Source organism: Typha latifolia, chromosome 8, assembly GCF_019914945.1.
Source record: "Typha latifolia isolate L0001 chromosome 8, TyphaL0001v2, whole genome shotgun sequence".
NCBI classification, from domain to species: Eukaryota; Viridiplantae; Streptophyta; class Magnoliopsida; order Poales; family Typhaceae; genus Typha; species Typha latifolia.
Genome location: NC_133093.1, coordinates 5,737,541 through 5,758,667, shown reverse-complemented (window position 1 = coordinate 5,758,667; position 21,127 = coordinate 5,737,541). Strand labels below are relative to the sequence as shown.

Sequence of the window (21,127 nt, the reverse complement as noted above, 5' to 3'; positions counted from 1 at the left end):
TAAACGGATTAGGCGGGTCGTGTCGTGTTACCCGTTTATCAAGCGGGTCGTGTTCGTGTTTACTAAATGCAACCCGTTTATTAATCGGGTTGTGTTCGTGTCAAGGTAATGTTGACCCGACCCAAATCTGACCCGACCCGAACCCGCTTAACCCGACCCGATTGCCACCCCTATCCAAAACCAGAACATTCAAAACATCGAACTTTATTCTCAGAATTCTTATTTTTCTGTTTGACACCGTTGTTGCTCACACCTGTGTTCGAACTCGCAATATTCTTCTTTTTCACAAATGCTTTGCTTTTCTCAAGTTTTTCGGCATTCAACTTGTTTGGCTTCCGAAAGAATTTATTGAACTTTTTGACGAACATGGCCAACATCTCAACATCTAAATCACCTTCATCATCAGACTCCTCTATACTTTGTTCAACTGTGGATAGGGCAATCTCTTTGGACTTCCTCGGATTTGAAAGGCTGGACTCAAATGTTTGTAGATTTCGTACCAATTGTTCAACTTTCAAAGAATCGATGTCCTTACTTTCCTCAATAGCTGTAACTTTTGCTTGAAACCTCTCTGGAAGAGACCTAAGGATCTTACGGACAATTTTATTTTCAAGAATTTTCTCTCCTAGGTTGAAGTTGACTATATCACTCAGCTTTGCATAAAACTCATCAAATGTCTCATTCTCCTCCATACGTAGAGTTTCAAAACTAGTAGTCAACCTCTGAAGTTTAGAAAGTTTTACAGCCATAATTTCTTCGTGAGTAGTTTCTAAGATCGTCCAAGCTTCTTTTGCTATCTCACAAGTAGAGATTCTTCTAAATTCTTCCGAGGAAACACAACTAAAAATTGTATTTATTGTCTTGCTATTCCATCCAACTTTTTCATAGTCTGACATATCCCATGACTCTATCGGTTTATCAGCAAGTTTATCATCAACCATGTACATTGGTGGACTCCAACCGTTCACAACGGCAAACCATACTCGTTCATCTATAGACTTCAAGTAAGCTTTCATCCTAGCTTTCCAATATCCATAATTTGATCCATCTAGGATAGGAGGTCTAATAGATGATGGTCCATCTCTATGAAAATCCATGCCTATCTAATCTCTCTCAAAAGTGAGAGAACCTGCTCTGATACCAATTGAAAAAATCCTAGACACAAGTATGTATCTAAATACTAGGCAATGATATCACTCGTTCGCTTAAGTAAAAGTCCGTAGAAATATTAAAAACGAAAGCATAGATGAACGCCAAGATTTTAACGTAGAAAAACTCAAACGGGAAAAACCCACAGATCCAAACTCGGATCAAAACCAATCACTAGAATAGTAGCAGTTACAAGACTGACTCACAAAACAACCTGTCGATCAAAATGATTTTGTTCTTCTCAGTCTTGCTCGCTAGAACCCACGATTCACTACTTCTCGTAATTGAAGTCCAACCTCAATAACCCTCGAGATTGATCTTTCGTCTAGATAGCCCTTAAGACGAAAGATTAACTTTTTAATGATAAGTGGAACCTTGTTAATTGAAGAACCGATGTAGCCTTAAGAAATCTCCTTCAATAATGCTTCTTCAACTACCCTCAAGATAGGGCATCACAATTCTTATATATGATCTCCAAGATAGAGCCAAATCCAAGTCTTATCCGTACTCACGAAAGTCCAATTTTATCAAACTTCGTTGGTGCGTTCGAACGCTGCCTGGGTGCGTTCGAACGGCATGACTTGAACTCAGGTGCGTTCGAACGGGCCTGAGTGCGTTCGAATGCGACAACTTGAATTCTTCAGGTTTCGTTCGAACGCGTTTATGAACGCAGCTCTCGGTCTGTGTGAACGCAATACCCGCGTTCGAACGCGTTTGTGAACGCGGCTCTCTGTTTGTGTGAACGCAGATTCCACGTTCGAACGCGTTTGTGAACCCGATGTAAACTCGACGGCTTTTCTCCAATAATCTTGCAATTTTTTAGACTAGAGATATTCTAGACTTGTGTAAAGCTCATATACATGAAAAAAATACACTTAGAATATTTTGTACACAATTGCCAACAAATAAAAACCTAACATATATGATCTCCAAGATAGAGCCAAATCCAAGTCTTATCCGTACTCACGAAAGTCCAAGATTTTCAAACTTCGTTGGTGTGTTCGAACGCGGCCCAAGTGCGTTCGAACGACATGACTTGATCTCAGGTGCGTTCGAACGGGCCCGGGTGCGTTCGAACGCGATAACTTGAATTCTTCAAGTTGCGTTCGAATGCATTTGTGAACGCAGCTCTCGGTCCGTGTGAACGCAGTACTCGCGTTCGAACGCATTTGTGAACGCAACTCTCAGTTTATGTGAACGCAAGTACCCGCGTTCGAACGTGTTTGTGAACGCAACTCTCGGTCTATTTGAACGCAAGTACCTGCTTTCGTATGCGTTTGTGAACGCGGTGTGAACTCATATACATGTATGTACCCGCATTCGAATGCCAAGCCCACCACCAGTTATAGGGTGCAGGGTGCAGTCTGAACGCAGTACCCGCATTCGGTCTGTGTGAACGCAGTACTCGCGTTTGAACGCAAGTACCCGCATTCGAATGCCAAGCCCAGCACCAGTTGCAGGGTGCAGTCTAAGAAGAAAGAAGAGAATAAGAAGAAGAAGAAGAAGGAGGAGGAGGAGGAGGAGGAGGAGGAGGAAGCGGGGAAGAGGGTTGGGCCGCAAGGGAGGGATACGGCCGCTGGTGGCCACTTAGCGGTCGGCCTCTCGCCGGCGGCTCAAACCTCCTGCGTCTCGAACGGCAACTAACAAAGAGGAAGAGCAAGAGAGAGAGAGAGAGACTCACTAGTGGACAGAAGGGCCAATGACGGCTCTTCCCCACAGTCGGTAACTATTTGTGGACTAGAGGGAGAGAGAGAGAGAGAGAGAGAGAGAGATTATAGGAGAGAGGAAAAGCGGGTCACGCAGCGGCGGCGACGGAGAGGCCGGTGGGCCGGGTCCCACCTTCACGTGTCGTCGCGGTGTGGAGAAGAGTAGCTCGGTGGAGGTGCGTGGCACCCCTATCGCGCCACAGCATGCATGGCATGCTAGGCACGAGGCTGGCCACAGCTTGGCCGGTCGCGTCGTGCCCAGAATTCATTAGTTTTTTTTTTAAAACCCTACTTGAGTTGTTAGATAATTGATAGAAAAGTTAATAGAAAAAGCATGTAGGTACCCGAGTAGGCACTAAGGTTAAGGGTGTCTGGATTAATGATTATGGTTGCTGATATGCGATATCTCATGGCCCACGTCCGAGGTTAATTGAGTCTATGCGTATAGACAATCGGACACCTATCGTTTGCTAGGGCATGTGTGTGGCGAGTTACCTCATGTGATTTCTATTAACTGGTGAAGTACCCGATCTTAATGGATTTTTGATATACCCTTAGCATATGGTAGAGTATGATTGTGATTGAGATACCCTTAGCATATGTCATGATATGCTTTAAGCCTACATGCAGGATGTTGGGATCAAATACCTGGTGTTGACTATGCAAAGTGGTATAGTATGATGATAACATATAGAGATAATATTGATGACTGAGATGTTGAAAAATGAATATGATTTCATTATCATCTAGTTACTTGATTATCGAATTGTCAATATACATCATATATAATTGCATTTAATATCATAACATGGTCATAGTCGGCATGCATAATGTGTCATATTTGAGAGAGAGTTATGATGATAGTATGACATAGAGATTTATTTATATATTGTTGAGAATTATATACTTTGATAAGTTATGACATGATATTTATATTTTATTTATATATATTATTGAGAATATAATCATATACTCGTTCATGACATGATACTCCTATGTGATTCATATTATTTAGTATATGATTTACTATCTCTTTGGCATCACTGATTCGGGGTAAGGTCTATTCACTAAGCCTTTTGCTCATGACTTTATTTTTTTCTAGCTTATTAGATGTATGATATATGATAACGACTTGGGACATTTTGAGAAGATATTTTAGAGCGATGATGAGGTGAGCTATAGATGCGAAATGATATAAATAATAGTTTATATAGAAATTGAGTTGTATCAGTATTTGATATTTGTACTCTTTTGTATTAGACGATGATTTGTATAATACAGGTCGGATTATAGTGTACTCATATATTAATGATTTTAGTTGTATCTTGATGGTTTGTCGTGGCCTGTGTCTGTGTGTCATTGTGCACGTGCCGTGCCGGGCGGGGGTTTACAAAATGTATATAAGTATTAATTCAATCTATTCATATATTTTTGAGTCTTCTATTACTGCAGTTGAGAGAGTATTATACTATTTTGATTCGATAAGGTACTATTTTGATTCGATAAGTCACTCAAATAGAGTCGACACTTGTACAAAATATATCTTATGTAATTTAATTAATTAATTTTATTACTTTTATTAAATCAAATATTGTAACATTTTGAATCATATTATCGTTACCGATGATAATATAACAATCACGAACATGACTCCATAAGGAAAATTTCACTGTTGGAATTTTTGGCATAAAAAGAAAAAGATAAGGAATAAGATAAATGTGGAAAACTAAATATTAGTCGTTGCTTAATGCGATAAGGTGCTAGAAGTTTTGTTTAATATAATTTTTTTTTTACATAGTAACATATTGTTAAGAAAATTAAGGACTTAATATTCTTACGGCATTTTAAGCAAAATTCAGATTTTTTATAGCTTTTTTATTAAAAGAAATAAATGAATTAGAAAGGTTGGTGAACCCAGAAAAATACCAATTAAAAAACTCATAATAAATACCAGTACTACAACAAACGACAATACATTATTTTGAACAATAACTGAAAGCCACGGTGTATTTAATTTTAGGATCCAATAAGAAGGTATAAATTCTCTTGAGATTACTAATCTCATATTATAATTTTAGTCTATTATTTAGTTTTACGAGACTATGTATGGAATAACTAAATAAAATTATATTATTATCCTTGATAAAAAAAATTAATAACATCAATTACTATTTCAAACTATTGTTGATTATCTCAAACTTACATTATATCATTAAATATTTTTAAATTATATTATGTTAATTATCAAAATTAATCACATGTAATTCAAAATAATCATTATTAAAACCAAAAATAATACAAATAATAGAATAAATTAATATACAAATATTTAATAAAAAAAAAATAATAGATTTTTTTATTATAGAAATACTTTAAATAAATATAAAACTAAAATACTAATAAAAATATAAAAATAAAAATCAAATTTAGTAATTAGGATTGTTATTTTGTTATTTATTTATCTAAATATATTATTTCTTATATAGGAGTAATATAGTAATAAGTCGCCTCTCCCTCTCTACTTAGGGATATATATTCATTCCATCCCTAGGTGGGATGCTTTGTCCACTCTTTGAAGGATATGGTATTCAATCCGAACGCTAATCATATTTATTAATTTTATTTTTATATCTCTTAAACAAAAACACCCTAACGGCAAAGTGCTGCCCGGCTAGGAAAATGATGTTTTTTTTTTGCAGAGTTTTCGAACAAACTAGGCCTATTTTGAACAAATTTAGTATCAAAATGAGTCTATTTCACTGTAGCCCTAAATATTGTTAAGCATTTTAACTGGACAAAAGTAAAACGCTGATCTTATTAGCGTTTTATGAAGTAAAATGCTGATCTAATCAGCTTTTTTTGTTTTAAAAGAATGCTGAACATTTTAGTAATTCACTATAAAAAGAAGATATATATAAAACCACTGAAAAGTTAAGTGTTTTATTATTAAAAATAGAACACAACTATATAAGTAAAAATATGAAGGAAAAATTTATAACATTATAATTTTGTGCTCGATTATCAATTTTAGTTATAAAATATATTGTTGTGAAGATATTGAGAAGTTTTATAATTTGGAATAATGCGATTATCCAAAACCAACTACGCTCAGAATCACACACACACACAAAATGACTATAGCTTCTCCAAATTTATGTTGACTTTTTTTTTCACTTCTTTCATATAAAATGGTCAACTTTTCATCGTTTTTTATACATAAAACATTGATGAGTTGAGTGTTTTATAAAATAAATATTTTAGCATTTTTCATCTAATGGTGAAATATTGAATTTATTAGTGTTTTAGCAATGGTAACAGTGCCTCCGACCTATTTTGATATTAAGTTTGAGGTGGTGCCTATTTGGATAAATAAAATATAAAAGAAGGCCAGTTTGGTTAAGAAAACCTTTTTTTGCATGGAGGTTTTACCTTTGGCATTTGGTTAGGTGAATGATTTCACAAGTGTACTTCTTACTCTGTTAAAAAAGAATTCAGACATAACCGAGTTTACTAAACCGGGTCGGATCCTTTAAACCTGGTAACCCAATAATCACAATTATATATTTATATCATATCCATTATCCTGGGATGTGTCATGAGTGCAGTAAGTTATCTTTCTGCCTTATGACTCGATTCCACTCGCAACCCCTCCATTTCTCCCCACCTTCGTTAGCCTCTCTACTTCCCCGATCTCGTCGTCTCCTTCCTCCAATCCATCTCTCTCACCCTATCAAAACCACAAATCTACTTCCCAATCTCAATCCTTTCTCGTATCCTTTATCAATCCCTCTCCTTCAATCCCGGCCTTGTAGGGCTTTCGTAGGCGAAGCCGAGAAGCATGGCGGCCGCCAGTTTAAGGGAGAAGAGATGGGAGATGGAGGTGGGATTTGGAGGGATTACGATGATTTGGGGGAAGAAGGGGAGGTCTTCAAGGAGACGTTGAAGCTCGTGGAGTGCGCAATGTTCGCGTCTGTTGCTGGGCTTGCCTACTTCTTGAGCAACTCCCTCGCCATTGAGGTCAGAATCTTTCACAAAGTTGGCATTTTTTTTGTTTTTTTTTTGGTGGTGATATGAACTGAGCTTGCCGGGATTGGCTCGATCTTTGTATCCACTCTACTTTTAAAGGTTTACACCATAGAAATGACTAGTTGTGGGAAGAAGCTACAGATAGTTTTATGTTATGGTATTGAATTTTATTAACTTTCGAATGCAGTTTCAGTAGCTCCATTGGGAGATGAAAGATCCCAGATAATTAATAAGTTGAATAAGGCCATGTATTTTTCAGTCTTGGTTCAATTGTTTTAACTTTGTTACTCATTTGTTCGGGAATTTGGATGATTCCAGATGAATGGTATCATACACACTTGGTTATCTGGCAAGAAGTTGTAAGTGACTGAAATATTTAAAACATAGATGATGGATGCAACATATGACAATAAAGTTAATAGGCATGACCCCCGTATACACTAACTAGTATTTTTGGTTATACAAGTATCTCTAGTGCTGAACTAGGGGCCACTTCTACGAGCCATTTTCTCTAGTTCATGAGGATGAGATGATGAGGCTCTTTTCTCAAACATTTCCATCACAATCTGCTGCAAACTTATTTGTATTGTTATATCGGTAGACAGAGATTGATTACTTTTATAAATCTCTTTGCTATAGAGAACATCATGTCGACATACTAGTATATGTTCCATGAGTATGTGGCGATGTAAGCAAGCTTTTTAAAGTACCAATTTCCTTGTTTTATCTATTTATGTATAAGATTCTTTGTTTGATTAATTTTTGTCACACTATAATCGTATATTCTTCCTGACCTTTGAAGCATGGATACGGATATTGATACGGATTAGACAAGATACAAGTATTCTGATATGGAAAATCTTGAAAAATAAGGATATGATATGTTTAGGATACATAACTCATACATGTATATATTAGTACACTTGTGTACTTCCATTTTTATTTGAAGAATTATATATTATATATTAATGCAGCTTGTGGATACATCCAATTTAAACATTAAGAGAACTACCATTCATAAAAAAAGTCTAGTATAATATATAGTATATTACTGACTAAGATTTAAGATAAACAGGTAATTCCAATCTATAGATTGTAAGAAGTTGACAATAGTAACCATGCCTCAATGTTTATCACAAAGAAAACCTTTTAGATCTGACAAAAAAGGAAGGGTAATAGCCTCTTTCACTTTTACTCATATTGATCCGAATCTCGGAAGTATCCAGATTCATCTAAGAAGTATCTGGGAAGTATCCGCAACACTAATTTTTTTTAGAAATTCGGATACTTTAAGAAAGTATCTAATACTCAGATAAAAATATTTGACTAGTATCATATCCTATGCAATATCCAACGTGGATATGTTAAGACGATGAAAGTGTCCATGATTCGTAGCTCTTGACTAGTAATTGATAGTTGATAGTTGATACCTACATGTAGAAGACTCTCACCTTAAGAATTCCCTTATTAAAGCACGTAAATTTTGTGATAAGGAAAAAATTATTGTACAGGCAAATGTTTTAATTGTTTGCATATCTCCTTAAAATATACCTTGTATTCCCCTACTATTTAAGTATTTATTTTTCTTAATCAAATTATAAAGGGAATTGTCAAAGATAATTAATTTAAATCATACAATCATATGATATATTAATTTTATGTTATAAGAAACAAATGGTTGTTAAATAACTCAAATAGATATCAGAATATGAACTAAAATTATACTTATTTAGCATGAATGTGAAAGCACAACAAGAACACAATCACAGAAAATTGGAGGAGGGTTGATTTGCCTAGGTGACTGATCCGTAGGAACCAATGAAAAGGCCAGGGTAGAGCATCGAAGTAGGCCCAAGCCAAGATTGACACTCTCAGGCCTTGATGAGGAGCAGCCCAAAGTCTGCCTCATTCCTTCCTTTGAATAGTGATGCAAAGCATCTTCGCTTCCTTTGATTAGGGTATAGGCCGTTGCTCATTCGAGCAAGCTCATGGCAACACGAGAACACACTATAGAAAGCTGCATGCGCGAGTTATGACAAGCTCTACTTGATTGGGTGGATATTTGACTAGAAGATAATTTCGATTTGCCCAGCCAATTATAAGAATTTCACAAGTAATAGGAATTGGAAGAATGATTCCTATTCAGGTAAGATTCATCTGAATTGAAATGAATAAACTATCGAATTAAAAATAGTAATTCAAAATAGAGTAAGATATATGAATAACAATTGTCAATTTTGAGAACCTTGTTATACTAGAAACAAATTAGCTTAGCTAAGGGAGTGACAAAGAAGCTAAGGGAGTGACAAAGAAGCTAAGGGAGTGACAAAGAAATAGAGAAACTCTAAGCTAGTGGATTTGAGGTATTACAAGATAAACAAGAATATAAAGATGAATAGAGCAATTGGCTATCAATCAAGATTAGCAAGATGATTTGCCAAGACTAGTAGTATGATTGATTATTGATCAAGGTTAACAAGATATTTGATCATGACTAGCTAAGAAATTATGGAAGGATTGTCTGCATGATGGCTAATCAAGGAATCTTCAAACTGTTCAATGGGGTCTTTCCTTGCACCCAACACATATATAGGAGTGTCCAACTAAACGAGCAGCTCGAGCTCGGCTCAAGCTTAACTCAGGCTCGGTTTGGTTTGAGCTGAGCCGAGCCTGAGCTAGAGCCGACTCGCTTAGGCTCGGCTCGATAGGCTCCGCTTAAATATAATATTTATTAACCTTGTATATGTATTATATATAAATGTATTTATAACCATTAGATCTTTGATCCAATGGCCATTGGCTACTATTCTCCTATCTTTATCTAACTCTAATCCTAAATCTCTCCAACAAACATAACCTCCTCTTCCTCCTACTACTCTTCCATCGGCCTCATCCGACGGCCTTGGCATCGGAATCCTCATCTTCCTCCTCCACTTCTTTATTCGGCCTCCTTGTCCTTTATCGGCAAGTCGTTGTTGCCTTCTCTTTCGGCTCAAGTTGAGCTGAGTTGAGCCTAAACATCAAAGTAAGGCTCGAAATTAATTTCAGGCCGAGCTTAAGCTAGAGCTGGCTCCCTCAGGCTTGGCCCGTTTACACCCCAACGCTAATATAAGAAAAATTTATAAATTTATTTTATATTATTACAAATCAGTGTATTATTTACTAATTATATTTATATATAAAATATATCCTCATATCTTATATTTTATATTTTATAAAGTTAATATCTTTTATTATCTTATATATCTTATACTATCCTATATATAGCTAATACTGCTTAACTTATGTAATATTACATTATTTTATATAAATTAATAGTCAATAATACTTATCATATCATAAGGTCTTTCTAATGGATACAAATATTAAATCAAGGCACCCATTCTATGACAGATTTCAACTTACCTCTATTTTTGTGCCTTTAGTAGGCCTAGTATTTCCATTAATTGTAGTGGCTTCTTTCTCTCTTCATGTCCAAAACAATAAGATTGTCTTGATTTGATGGGACCAAATCTTATCTATTTATTTCAACACTAAATCATAATATGGGTATTTATTTAGTGTAATATGGTATAATATGCGAGTCTTTCCACACAAAAATGAAAGTAACAGTTATGCATCTGTGGACACATGATATTTGCATAAATGCATGTATATGCAAGGTATTATCCATGGCTATTATGTGTGTGTGATAGTTGGAAGCTTCGAACTAGAATTTAGAGCATTAATACGCCTTTATTGCTCTAGCTTTGGCATTCTTTTGAACATAGATTTTCTTTTCTTGGATCCACTACTCTGATTAATGAGGTTGACACAAGAAGAAGACATGGTTCATGCACTCCCTTATAATTTAACTAGTGATACACAGCTGAAGTAGTATTACACTATTACTCATGAGAGTACTTTACGAAATGTTGCATAGATGTTCATATGTATCATATAATAGTGAGAAGTTATGACACAAGGAATCTTCATCAAGAATAAGAACCCTAGGCTTTGTTTCCTTTGAGTTCAAAAACCCCCTTGAACTGGTTTAGAGACTCTTAAACTGGTTCAGTAATCAAACATCTTTTTATCTTTTTCATTTCTAATTAAGTTTACTCTCTAAAAAATCAAGACTAAAAAATGAGACAAACTAATCGAGTTTGGAGCTTAGTCTCAAACCAAACAAGGCCCTATAAAGTGCAGGAGGAATATATAGAAACTCATTAGCAGGTTTTTGCACTATCTGTATATTATTCATTATATTATGCTTTGCCACCTTCAAAGCTATGTTCTCTAGAATTCTACAATAAGAGGCCCTAATGATCTTGTGCTACAATATGATTTGGCGTATTCTTGTTACTATGTGATATAGTCGTTAATGATTTCCTTACAGGTATTTTTATATAATATTTTCTTTAGGTATTCCTTACAGATATTTTTATATAATATTTCCTTTAGGTATTATGTCCACTTTGACATGATCATTTTCTATGTACTTTTTTTTAAAAAGTTTATAATTTTGATTCTTGCACCAACATTGCCTTATCTACTGGATGAGAGGTAAGGGTCTTCCAAACATTTATCTGTGAAAAAGCTGTAAATTATATCCATCTCCTAGTTACAACTTACAACATGTATTATATTTAAATATTATTTTTGATAATATTTCTATCTGATGTTGAATCAGATGTATCTGTTTTACATGCTGCCTGCCTCTAAATGCTTTCATGCTTTTTAGTATCATGAGTATGGTACTTATATACTTTGTAACTTTCTTGTGGCGCTGAATATCATCTTAAAGTTATTTTGTTGGTCATCTAACATATATTGATTTTCTGAGTTAGTGTTCCTATTTTCAGGCACTCACACAGAATAATTAGGCAGTATTTTGTTAAATCATTTATATTCATAAACTTAACTTTTGTGCTTACAGAATTACTTTGGTTGTTTCTTTGCGTTGCCAATAGTGATCTCTTCAATGAGATGGGGACTCGCAGCAGGCAGGAAAACCATGGTCAGTCACCATCAAGACTTTCTTCTGGGCATACTCTTTGATGTAATTTTCCTCTCAGTGCTCTAGCGGTGGTTGTTCTTAAAGATTATTTGTTTGCTTTACCAATTCTAGGTGGCCACTGCTATTCTACTACTCACATTGTCAGGTCCAGTAAAGGCATCAACATATTTGGTAAGTTTTATTCAGGTTCCATACTTCTACCTTTTTCTTCATTCATTGATCTCTTCAGTCTGTCTTTATCTTGTATACTTAATATCAATCCATTACACTGTCTATACAATAACTAACAAAAGGTTTTCCATCTTTAAGCAACTGTCTTCTTGTGATTTCAAGAACCTAAGGCACTTTCATTCAGATGGTTAAACAGTTTAAAAAGCATTTGTGGAGAATGAATGCAACTGAGATGAGAAAGATGAAATGGTCAAGTAGTGTCAGCATCAAAAGATACAGAAAAAAACAAGAAGATTCTACTTATACCAAGTGGTTTATCTAATGTAGGATCGAACTGAAGATAACAGGTTAAGATAATTAGCATGCTCCTGATAGAGGTGGCAAAATGCAAAGGAAGAGAAGAGAGACTACAATAGATAAACTAAATGGTACAAGGCCTTTAATCTCATGGAGAGCATTGCCATAATAGAGTTGAATGCTGCGGTGTCTCAAATTTTGTGCTTTTGGAACTAGATAAGTGGAAGCTCTAAACAAGGAATATTTGTATGAAAGCTGCTTAAAATTTAAATAAACTCAGCTTTATGTGCTCTTTGCCTTGCCACTTAGAGAATGTTAATTACATGTATCGCTCTAAATTGAGAATAACACATATGACCATCAATATGCATATTTCACATTATGAGATAGTATATGGAAACATTTCACTTCTCAAGGTGCATATTGACTTCTCATTTTCAAAAGGGCACTTCGAAGGCTCATAGGTGCATCCTTAGGAATTAGCTAACAAACCTGACAACTTTTATTCTTAAGAATTAGCTAACAAACTTATCAACTTTTATGTACTTTCCTAGTTTACGTGCACCAAAATAACTGTCTTAAACTTGTTAGGTCCGTCAACTAGTTAACCCCATATAGCCGGCAGGGCATGTTGAGTACGGTGCTATCAACTATTGTTGATTCAACTTGCCTACACAAAACCAATAGTCAAAAAAGAAAAATTCATTATATACAGTTTTAAAAAAAACTGTCATAGTTGTGGCATTTTTTTTTAAATGTGTGGTCAACTAACACACTTTTAAGACAATTATTTGCAGATGTTTTTGCAATTTAATTGCATTTAATTTTTCTATTTGTAATAATGTATTTTAGTATGCATCGCAAATATAAATTGTATACATTCCATTATAACAAAATACATCAACTATAAAAAATGTATGCACTCAACATTATATGCTAAATCAAAAAATCAAATGCAATTTAATTGCAAAAGCTCCTAGTTATTTAGAAACGTGCAAAAGGGCTTTTGCAATTTAATTGCGTTTGCTTTTTTTTATTTGCAACAATGGACTCTAAAGCACTGTATATGTAAATTGTGTGCGCTCCATTATAATAAAATATGCATCGACTATAGAAAATATTTACATTTAGTTTTATATGCTAAATTAAAAAACCAAATGCAATTAAATTACAAAAGCACCTAGTTATTTGCCTCTACATGAAACGGGGGCTTTTGTAATTTAATTATATTTGATTTTTCAATTGTAAACTTTAGAATGTATCGCATATGAAAATTATGTGTATTCCATTATAACAAAATGTGTATTAACTATAGAAAATATATACACTCAGTTTTATATGCTAAATTAAAAATCAAATGTGGTTAAATTGCAAAAAGATCCCATGCAAGGGTTCTGGCAAATTTTGCTCCATAATACTAAAAGATGAATCCCAAGTGTTCGTGCACTGAGATATCACATGAGAACTTATTAGATAACCTTCACAAGACTATCACAAGCTATAGGCGCATGATAGCTCAAATTTTCCAAAATCCCAAGTGGGTTTTCTTAGAAAACACAGTTATCTAATTATTACGCTCAAGCTAAATCCAAATATAGGTACAAACTCTCGTAGGTCTACTATTTAGATGTCCACCTTATTTGGATATAGGTACTAGTCTCGCAGGTCTAAGATCTAGATAGCTAAATCCAACTTAATTAGGGCTAACTTTCCAGTGTTTGGAATAATTTCTATTTGGCAAACTACGCCTAAGCCAATTAGGATTTATCAACAATTGGAAAGAGTTTCCAGTTGATTTACTATTCAATGGTAATTTAATCATGCTTATTTAAGAATAAAATTAGGATCAAAAATTAAATTATATATTATTGAAATACTCACATAATTACAACTCACATTAAGTATGGGTAGCTATGTTTAGCATATACCCATAAACACAATAGAAAAAACTGGGGATTATTAGCTGCACACCATGTTGGCATATCCACTAATTCCTAACACCCAAAGTCTAGTCCAATTTGGCCGTGTACCTCCGATGACCTTAACTCTTGCACTAATATTTATCCTTTGTGAATAGCAAGATATCCTTTGTGGTTATTGCTAAATGCCAAACCAATACAAAATTTTCTTTTGAAAAATGCACCGAGTACATGTTGGATTAAATATTTGATAGAAGATTTGACACCTACAAATAATGCGCGCACCTTGGGATCTGAAAAATCTCATCCCAAGGTGAAAATAGTTGAGAAAACTTACTCTCTCCATGTTGGAATGATTTTTTATGATCCCAAGACGCAAACATTGGCTAGAAAATATTCAAACTTCTCCTGAAGGTTCGACAAAAAGGTTGTACTCTTCTCTATCTATAGCATTATGTATCACATCTGGGGAGTATTTCTTTTGGAATGAAACCCAAATTGTCTGAAAGAATGTCCCCAATAGATGGAGAATGTGGTTTTTATTCAAGAAAAACAGAACTTACCAATCTTGACATTCCGTGAATCTGGTCTACCTTATAAGCAGTATTTTGGGTTCCTTAAATTGGGAAGGAGTCCCTGATTTTGCTGTATTTGATTTAGAATGTGGATGAACAGCAGCACATTTACTTCCACTACGATGAATTGTATTCATTTCTGAGGCATAACATAGAAAAATAGGAAAAGAAGTTAACCTTGTATCAGCTCCTTTTTAACTCCTAAATTTTCTTTTATTTTACTGGTCTCTCAATTAGAAACTTTTGGATTAACCAAGTAGTTTGCTACTGTTTTCCTTTGTTCATCTGTATAATCGAAACTCAGTTGTTATTTGTACATCCACTAGAAATTATGTGATACTGTAAGTCAACTTTTTGTTTGAACTTTAACATAATTTTCTTATCTGGAAATTCTCTTGTAGGATAGTGTGGTTTTATTATTGTTGGCCACCTTCTAGGCAGCTGCTAACTCAATTCAGCCTTATTCAAACAAAACCATGTTTCTTATGTAATGGCAGGAATTTGTACTGTAACATGCTGTTATTTAGCTTTTATCTGACGTAACTTCTAGTGCAGAAATTGTCATCTTATTAGGTCTCCAATAATTTGTTACTGGCCTTATTTTCCAATTCTGGAAGATGCTTAATAGGTACCTTACTCATGCCTTCTGCTATTATCTTTCTGTAGCTAATGCATGGAGTAGTTGGTCTAGCTATGGGTTCTCTATGGAGGTGAGATATATGAAAGTGGACTCTTCTTTCTGATGATTAGCTTCAGTTCTTTGTGTAGTATTTTGTCTGCTCATCCTCAACTCCTGTTAGATTTAATGCCTTATACTGGTTTTTATGTAGTAGTTGACCAAGATAAGTTCCATTTCATTATGTTTTCAGGCTGGGCACAAATTGGGCTACTTCAATCATCCTCTGCACAATTGTAATGCTATTAGCTTATTTATACTTACATATCTCTTTTAACTTAATCTATTAGTTGTTATTGGATATTAATCTCTAGGCATGGGCTTAATATGCAGGTTCGCGCCATGGGAGCTGTCGGATATGTGCTCTTATCCTCCTTCTTAATAAGAGAAAATATACTTGCATTGGTATGCCCTAGAACATATATATCAAGCTCATATTTTATATTTTTCATACACTAACTTACTGTGCAACTGCAGATCACCATTAACATTCATGCTTCTCTAACATATATCCTTACGGGAATAGGAGTCAATACTGTTCCCTCAATGTACGCCATATACACTATATTTGGAAGTCTGGTAACTTTCGGAACAATCAGACCTTCTAGTTTCTTACCAAAATTCTGTATGATCTTGTGCATCAATTTGATTATTTTCTTATTTTTCGCAGCTTCTACTCAATTGTGGATTCTTTGTTTTCTTACTGCACATACTATATGCAGTATTCCTTACTAAACTTGGAATGAGGGCTTCTTTGAAGCTCCCGAAATGGATGGAGAGGGCCATCTGATTCATTCTACCTTTTTTCCTTACAGATCATGGGGCATGTTAGCCCCATGAGCAATCATAACTGACATTCTATTCTTACTGGAAAGGATGTAAAGAGGAATTTCACAAACAACTTTTGAGATAGCTTACAGTTTCTTTATGGAATCAAAGTAAATATGTGTTCATGTCATTCTTCTATGTAATATATGCAAAGATTGTTCTCCTATATCAGAAGCTAAACCAGGGAAATATGACACACATCGCTACACGGGTTCCACTAAGGAATAATGAGTTGGGAACAACTGGTGGGAAGCCTGTGATGATGGTTTACTTCTCCATTTGTACCGTTTTACCCCTTTCTAATCTAATTTTTTGATATTAAACTGTTATGTTTTTCATTTAAATTTAATGGAAAATGTACCCAAAAGATGAACTCTTGATGGGTTTCTTCGACTAGATGAACTTTAGAATGTCAAAATTAACGTTCTCCTCTATTACTACTTACCATTTCTTATTCATAAGCTTGCAAGAAGATGTCATTTCTCCTGTCCTTCGGTGTGAGGCCAAGTCTCAAATTTGGGGGCAAAGTGATACGATAAATATGGAATGTCTATTATTGAGTATGGATTATTCAAATTTTTGTTCATTAGTAATTACGTAACAAATAAATTTATTAGTATATTGCATATCCTCAAACTTTCTCGTTCTTATAATCCTCAAAATTTATATATAGTTAAATTTATTTATTTTTCAAATCTTTCGAAAATTTTCATTTTATTTGTTTTTAATTTGTATATAAATCTATTTCAGATTTAGTTTGTATTCAAATTCGTGTAAAATCCCGTTCGTATTCGTTTAAAATTCAATTAATATTTGTATTCATTTTATGCAGATTTTAAATTGTATTATTCGTCTAATTTTTTTTATCTAGATTTAAAAATATAAATTCGAATATGATTTAACTAATATCCAATCCTTTTTCGAAAGGTTCCTTTGCATGTGGAAGCGAAAATATTCAATAGAATAAATAAAATTAAAAGCATAAGCAAACCAAGATATTTATGCCTTTCTGTGGTTGACAGCTCCGGCGCCGAGGCACAAAATGGTCAACCCTGAATATCTTGCATGGTAGAAAGATGATCCAAGTCCTTCCAATATGGCTAGCTGTAGGGAAATTGCTTTCTCCGATGACGACTATTATTTCTCTAATCATCTAAGTCCCATTTTAAGTAATTGGCGAAAGCAATTAATAAATCGCTCTATGAGAAAGTGATTCATAAATTGCTATATGAGAAAGCGATTAATCAACTCAGTCCCGCAGTCTTATTTTGCACCCAAATAAATTGCTTTCGAAAAAATCGATTAATCGCTCTCCTAAGAAACATTTTAACTTATACAAAAATGAACCCACGACACCTAGTCATTTTCCCAACCCTTTCTTCCTCTCACACTTGGGATCACTCTCTTAGAGAGTGATTTAACTTATACAAAAACCAACTCACGACATTTAGTCATTTTTCCAACCCTTTTTTCCTCTCACAGCCGAGCGAGCGATGCGACTCTCTTCTTCAATAGTTCTCATGGATTGTCCTCTCTCTTAGTGTAAGCTCTTTGTGTGTGTGTGTGGACCTCACACACACTCTCTCTCTCTCTCTCGCTGCCATCTCTCTTTATCTCATGGTCTCGTGGGTTGTCGACCGGTTGCCAACGAGCAGTATAGCATTGCCTTCCCTCTTTTTCATGGCATTTCCTTCCCTCTCTCGGTATAGTGTAATATGATTAAATGTTAACCTAAGAAGAGGATTCTTCAATTGCTAATTAGTCTCAAAAAATAAAATAAAATCTATTGCTTGTACTAATGATTAAATATTTACCTAACAAAAGGATACTTCAATTGCTAAAACTTATCTTATACTATATGTTCTTCAATTTTATACTGTATGTTCCTCAATCTTAGCCATTGTGGGTGAATGGAGAATTCATACCTAGTTTACTTTTTAAGTATTGAGAAGCCTTTTAGAAAAGTCCGTAAGCAAATGCTTAGACAATTTTTATCAGCTACATTTACAATCATCATTTTCACTTGCATAACTTTTTGCATTATTGTCATATACCAAGAGACTATTCTCTTCAATTATAAGCATAAAGCACCGAAGATTCCAACAAAATAAGAAAAAGGGAACAATTATTTTATATTTGGGATTGTTCATATGACCATGCATTCTGATTCTATCTATCAATATGTTATGCCAAGCCAAATTTCATTTATTTAATAATTTTTGATATTTTAAGAAGTCATCATAGTGCTTCGATTAAATATTTGGCAGATTTTCTTATTATTTCTCATACATATTAGACTCCGAAATTAGTGTCTATCACTTGTTATTGGAGTGGCTCAATTACGAGGAGGCTCAATGGTATTAAATATGATGGTGGAATAAAAAGACTTGTTAGAGTGGATAGAAGGTCAACATATGAGGAGTAATTAGATAAAATATCGACACTTATTGGACTAAATAGGGGTGAATTGTAACGCCCTCGCCCGGCACGGGCACGTGCACACCCACACGCCCTCACGGCACGCACGGCGCACGCGATAGGACGGGCGGGGCCCGTCACGCACAGATGCTCTCCTGTGCACATATAATCATAACATCATCAAAAATTACCTTCTAACCTATCCATGATCACATAATTCATCACCAAATAAATTATACTATTAATCAAATAAACCTGTTAACATATGAGTATCAAAGTACATAATAATATACACTAGACCACTACATAATCTGGCAAGACCCACACAAGCCACAATAAACTATCAAAATACAACTAAAACAATTAATGCAAGACTACGCCATGATTCGACTTGTATCATACAAATCATCGTCTAATACAAAAGAGTACAAATATCAAATACTAGTACAACTCAATTTCTATATAAACTATCATCTATACCATCTCGCATCTATAGCTCACCTCATCTTTCCTCTAAAATATCTCATCAAGATATCTCAAGGCGGTATCATGTACCATAATATTTGTGGGGGTTCAAAAGAAAGAAATAAAGAGAGTCATGAGCAAAAGGCTCAGTGAACCAAATAAAGAGAGTCATGAGCAAAAGGCTTAGTGAATAGACCTTACCCCGAATCAGTGATGCCAAACAGAGAATAAATCATGTACTAAATAATATGAATTAGAAAGCAACATCATGTTATATGAATGTTCCTCAATAATACATAAATGAAAAATAGATAACATGTCATGTCATAACTGATAAAATATATAATCCTCGACAATATATAAATAAATCTCCATGTCATACCATCATCATAACTCTCTCTCAAATATAACACACATAATGCATACCGATCACGATCATGCTATGATATCAAATGCAACCACCTATGATGCATATTGACCATTCAGTAATCAGGTATAGTAGATGATAATGAAATCATATGCATTTCTCAACATCACGATCATCACCGACATCTCGGTATAATATCATCATACTAGACCACTATGCACAGTCAACACTAGGTACCTGGTCTCAACATCATGTCTGAAGGCTTAGATCATACTCCGCCACCCGCAAGAGTATTTCAAATATAATCATACCCCGCCACCCGCTAGGGTATCAACATCCATCCAAACCGGGCACCATTCCTAGCTGATAGAAACCTCGTGAGGATAACTCGCCACATATGCTCTGGCGAATGGCATGTGTCTGAATGTCTGCTGCGCACACAGACTAACAACCTCGGACGTAAGGCCAACAAGATCGCGATTATGTTGAGCGATCAATCATCCACCAAGCGCGCTCTAACCCTGGCGCCCACTCGGGTGTCCTCACGTTTTCTATCAACTATCCTATCAATCACATTTCATGCTTTCCTTGTAAATGAATCATATGCATATATCCAGCATGATAATAAGTCACTGCATAATAAAAATTTAGGTGGAATAGGAATCAAGAGAAAAATGATACTATGTAGTCTCCGCTATGTAGTTAACACATGCATACTCATGCTAATCTATTACATGCATACTCATACTATAGATCAACTTGGTATACAATCATAACAGTATAATCATCTCCAATTATCTCTATATATATCACCAATGTACTCATATCCCAGATCAGCGTAATTAAATGCATGATAAAGGAGAGGAGAAGAGGAAGAGAAGAAAGAGAGAAGGTGAGAGAGGGGGTTGCGGACCCGAGCCGGCGGGGAGGGCACCGGTTGCTGCTGGCCAGCCGACGGCTCGGCTCCGACGAGCCCGAGCTCGGGGCAAGAGAGAGAGAGAGAGAGAGAGAGAGAGAAGGGGAATGAGGGATCTAACCGGCAGCGACGGCTTCAGGGAGGTGGCGGCGAGTTGACATCAACAATGTGGAGAGGAATGATGCGAGAGAGAGTAGAGAGAGTCGAGTGAGAGAGTGACCGAGAGAGAGATAGAGAGAGAGAGATAGAGATTTAAAGAGAGAGAGAAGGCGGTGGAGGAGGGAGGCTTCGGCGGCTGCGGCGGGGCCTACCGCACCAGCTGGCCGTAGCCGGTTGGTTGCGGCAACGGTGGCTGGAGCGTGTGGCACCCCGCCCCCTGCAAGCTGCTCACGCAGCTTGCATGGGCACGAGGCCGGCCACAGTGTGACCGGCCACGTCGTGCCCAAAATTTTTTTTTTTTTAAGGTCGGGTTGTTACATTTTCCTTCCCCCCTTATAAAAATTTCGACCCCGAAATTTAAATCACACTGGTATTGTAAGAAAATCCACATATCTAGTTCCAGTACCTTCTAATCAAATCGATAATTGTGCAATCTCACATTTTTAGATCTATAAC

General features: G+C 35.4%; 1 protein-coding gene across 2 annotated transcripts; it reads left to right on the top strand.

Annotated features, from left to right (window-relative positions):
- The first annotated feature begins 6,445 nt into the window (after window positions 1–6,445).
- On the top strand, window positions 6,446–16,512 carry LOC140794445 (uncharacterized). Of its 2 annotated transcripts, none has more exons than XM_073146477.1 (8): window positions 6,446–6,872; window positions 11,834–11,880; window positions 11,992–12,051; window positions 15,509–15,552; window positions 15,712–15,754; window positions 15,852–15,923; window positions 15,996–16,097; window positions 16,189–16,512. In XM_073146477.1, exons 2-8 carry the CDS (start codon window positions 11,845–11,847, stop codon window positions 16,306–16,308), a joined length of 477 nt encoding a protein of 158 aa, XP_073002578.1. In that variant the 5' UTR covers window positions 6,446–6,872; window positions 11,834–11,844; the 3' UTR covers window positions 16,309–16,512. The 2 variants fall into 2 exon arrangements, with proteins under 2 accessions (XP_073002578.1, XP_073002577.1); XM_073146476.1 differs by having other exon boundaries at window positions 6,447–6,872; window positions 11,800–11,880.
- Window positions 16,513–21,127: the final 4,615 nt, after the last annotated feature.

Bases quoted from the DNA above. Each gene is read 5' to 3' on its own strand.
- LOC140794445 (XM_073146476.1), top strand. From the start codon at position 6,480: ATGACTCGATTCCACTCGCAACCCCTCCATTTCTCCCCACCTTCGTTA. The intron at 15,924-15,995 runs GTATGCCCTAGA...GTGCAACTGCAG, and splicing joins GAGAAAATATACTTGCATTG to ATCACCATTAACATTCATGC. The intron at 16,098-16,188 runs GTAACTTTCGGA...TATTTTTCGCAG, and splicing joins ACACTATATTTGGAAGTCTG to CTTCTACTCAATTGTGGATT.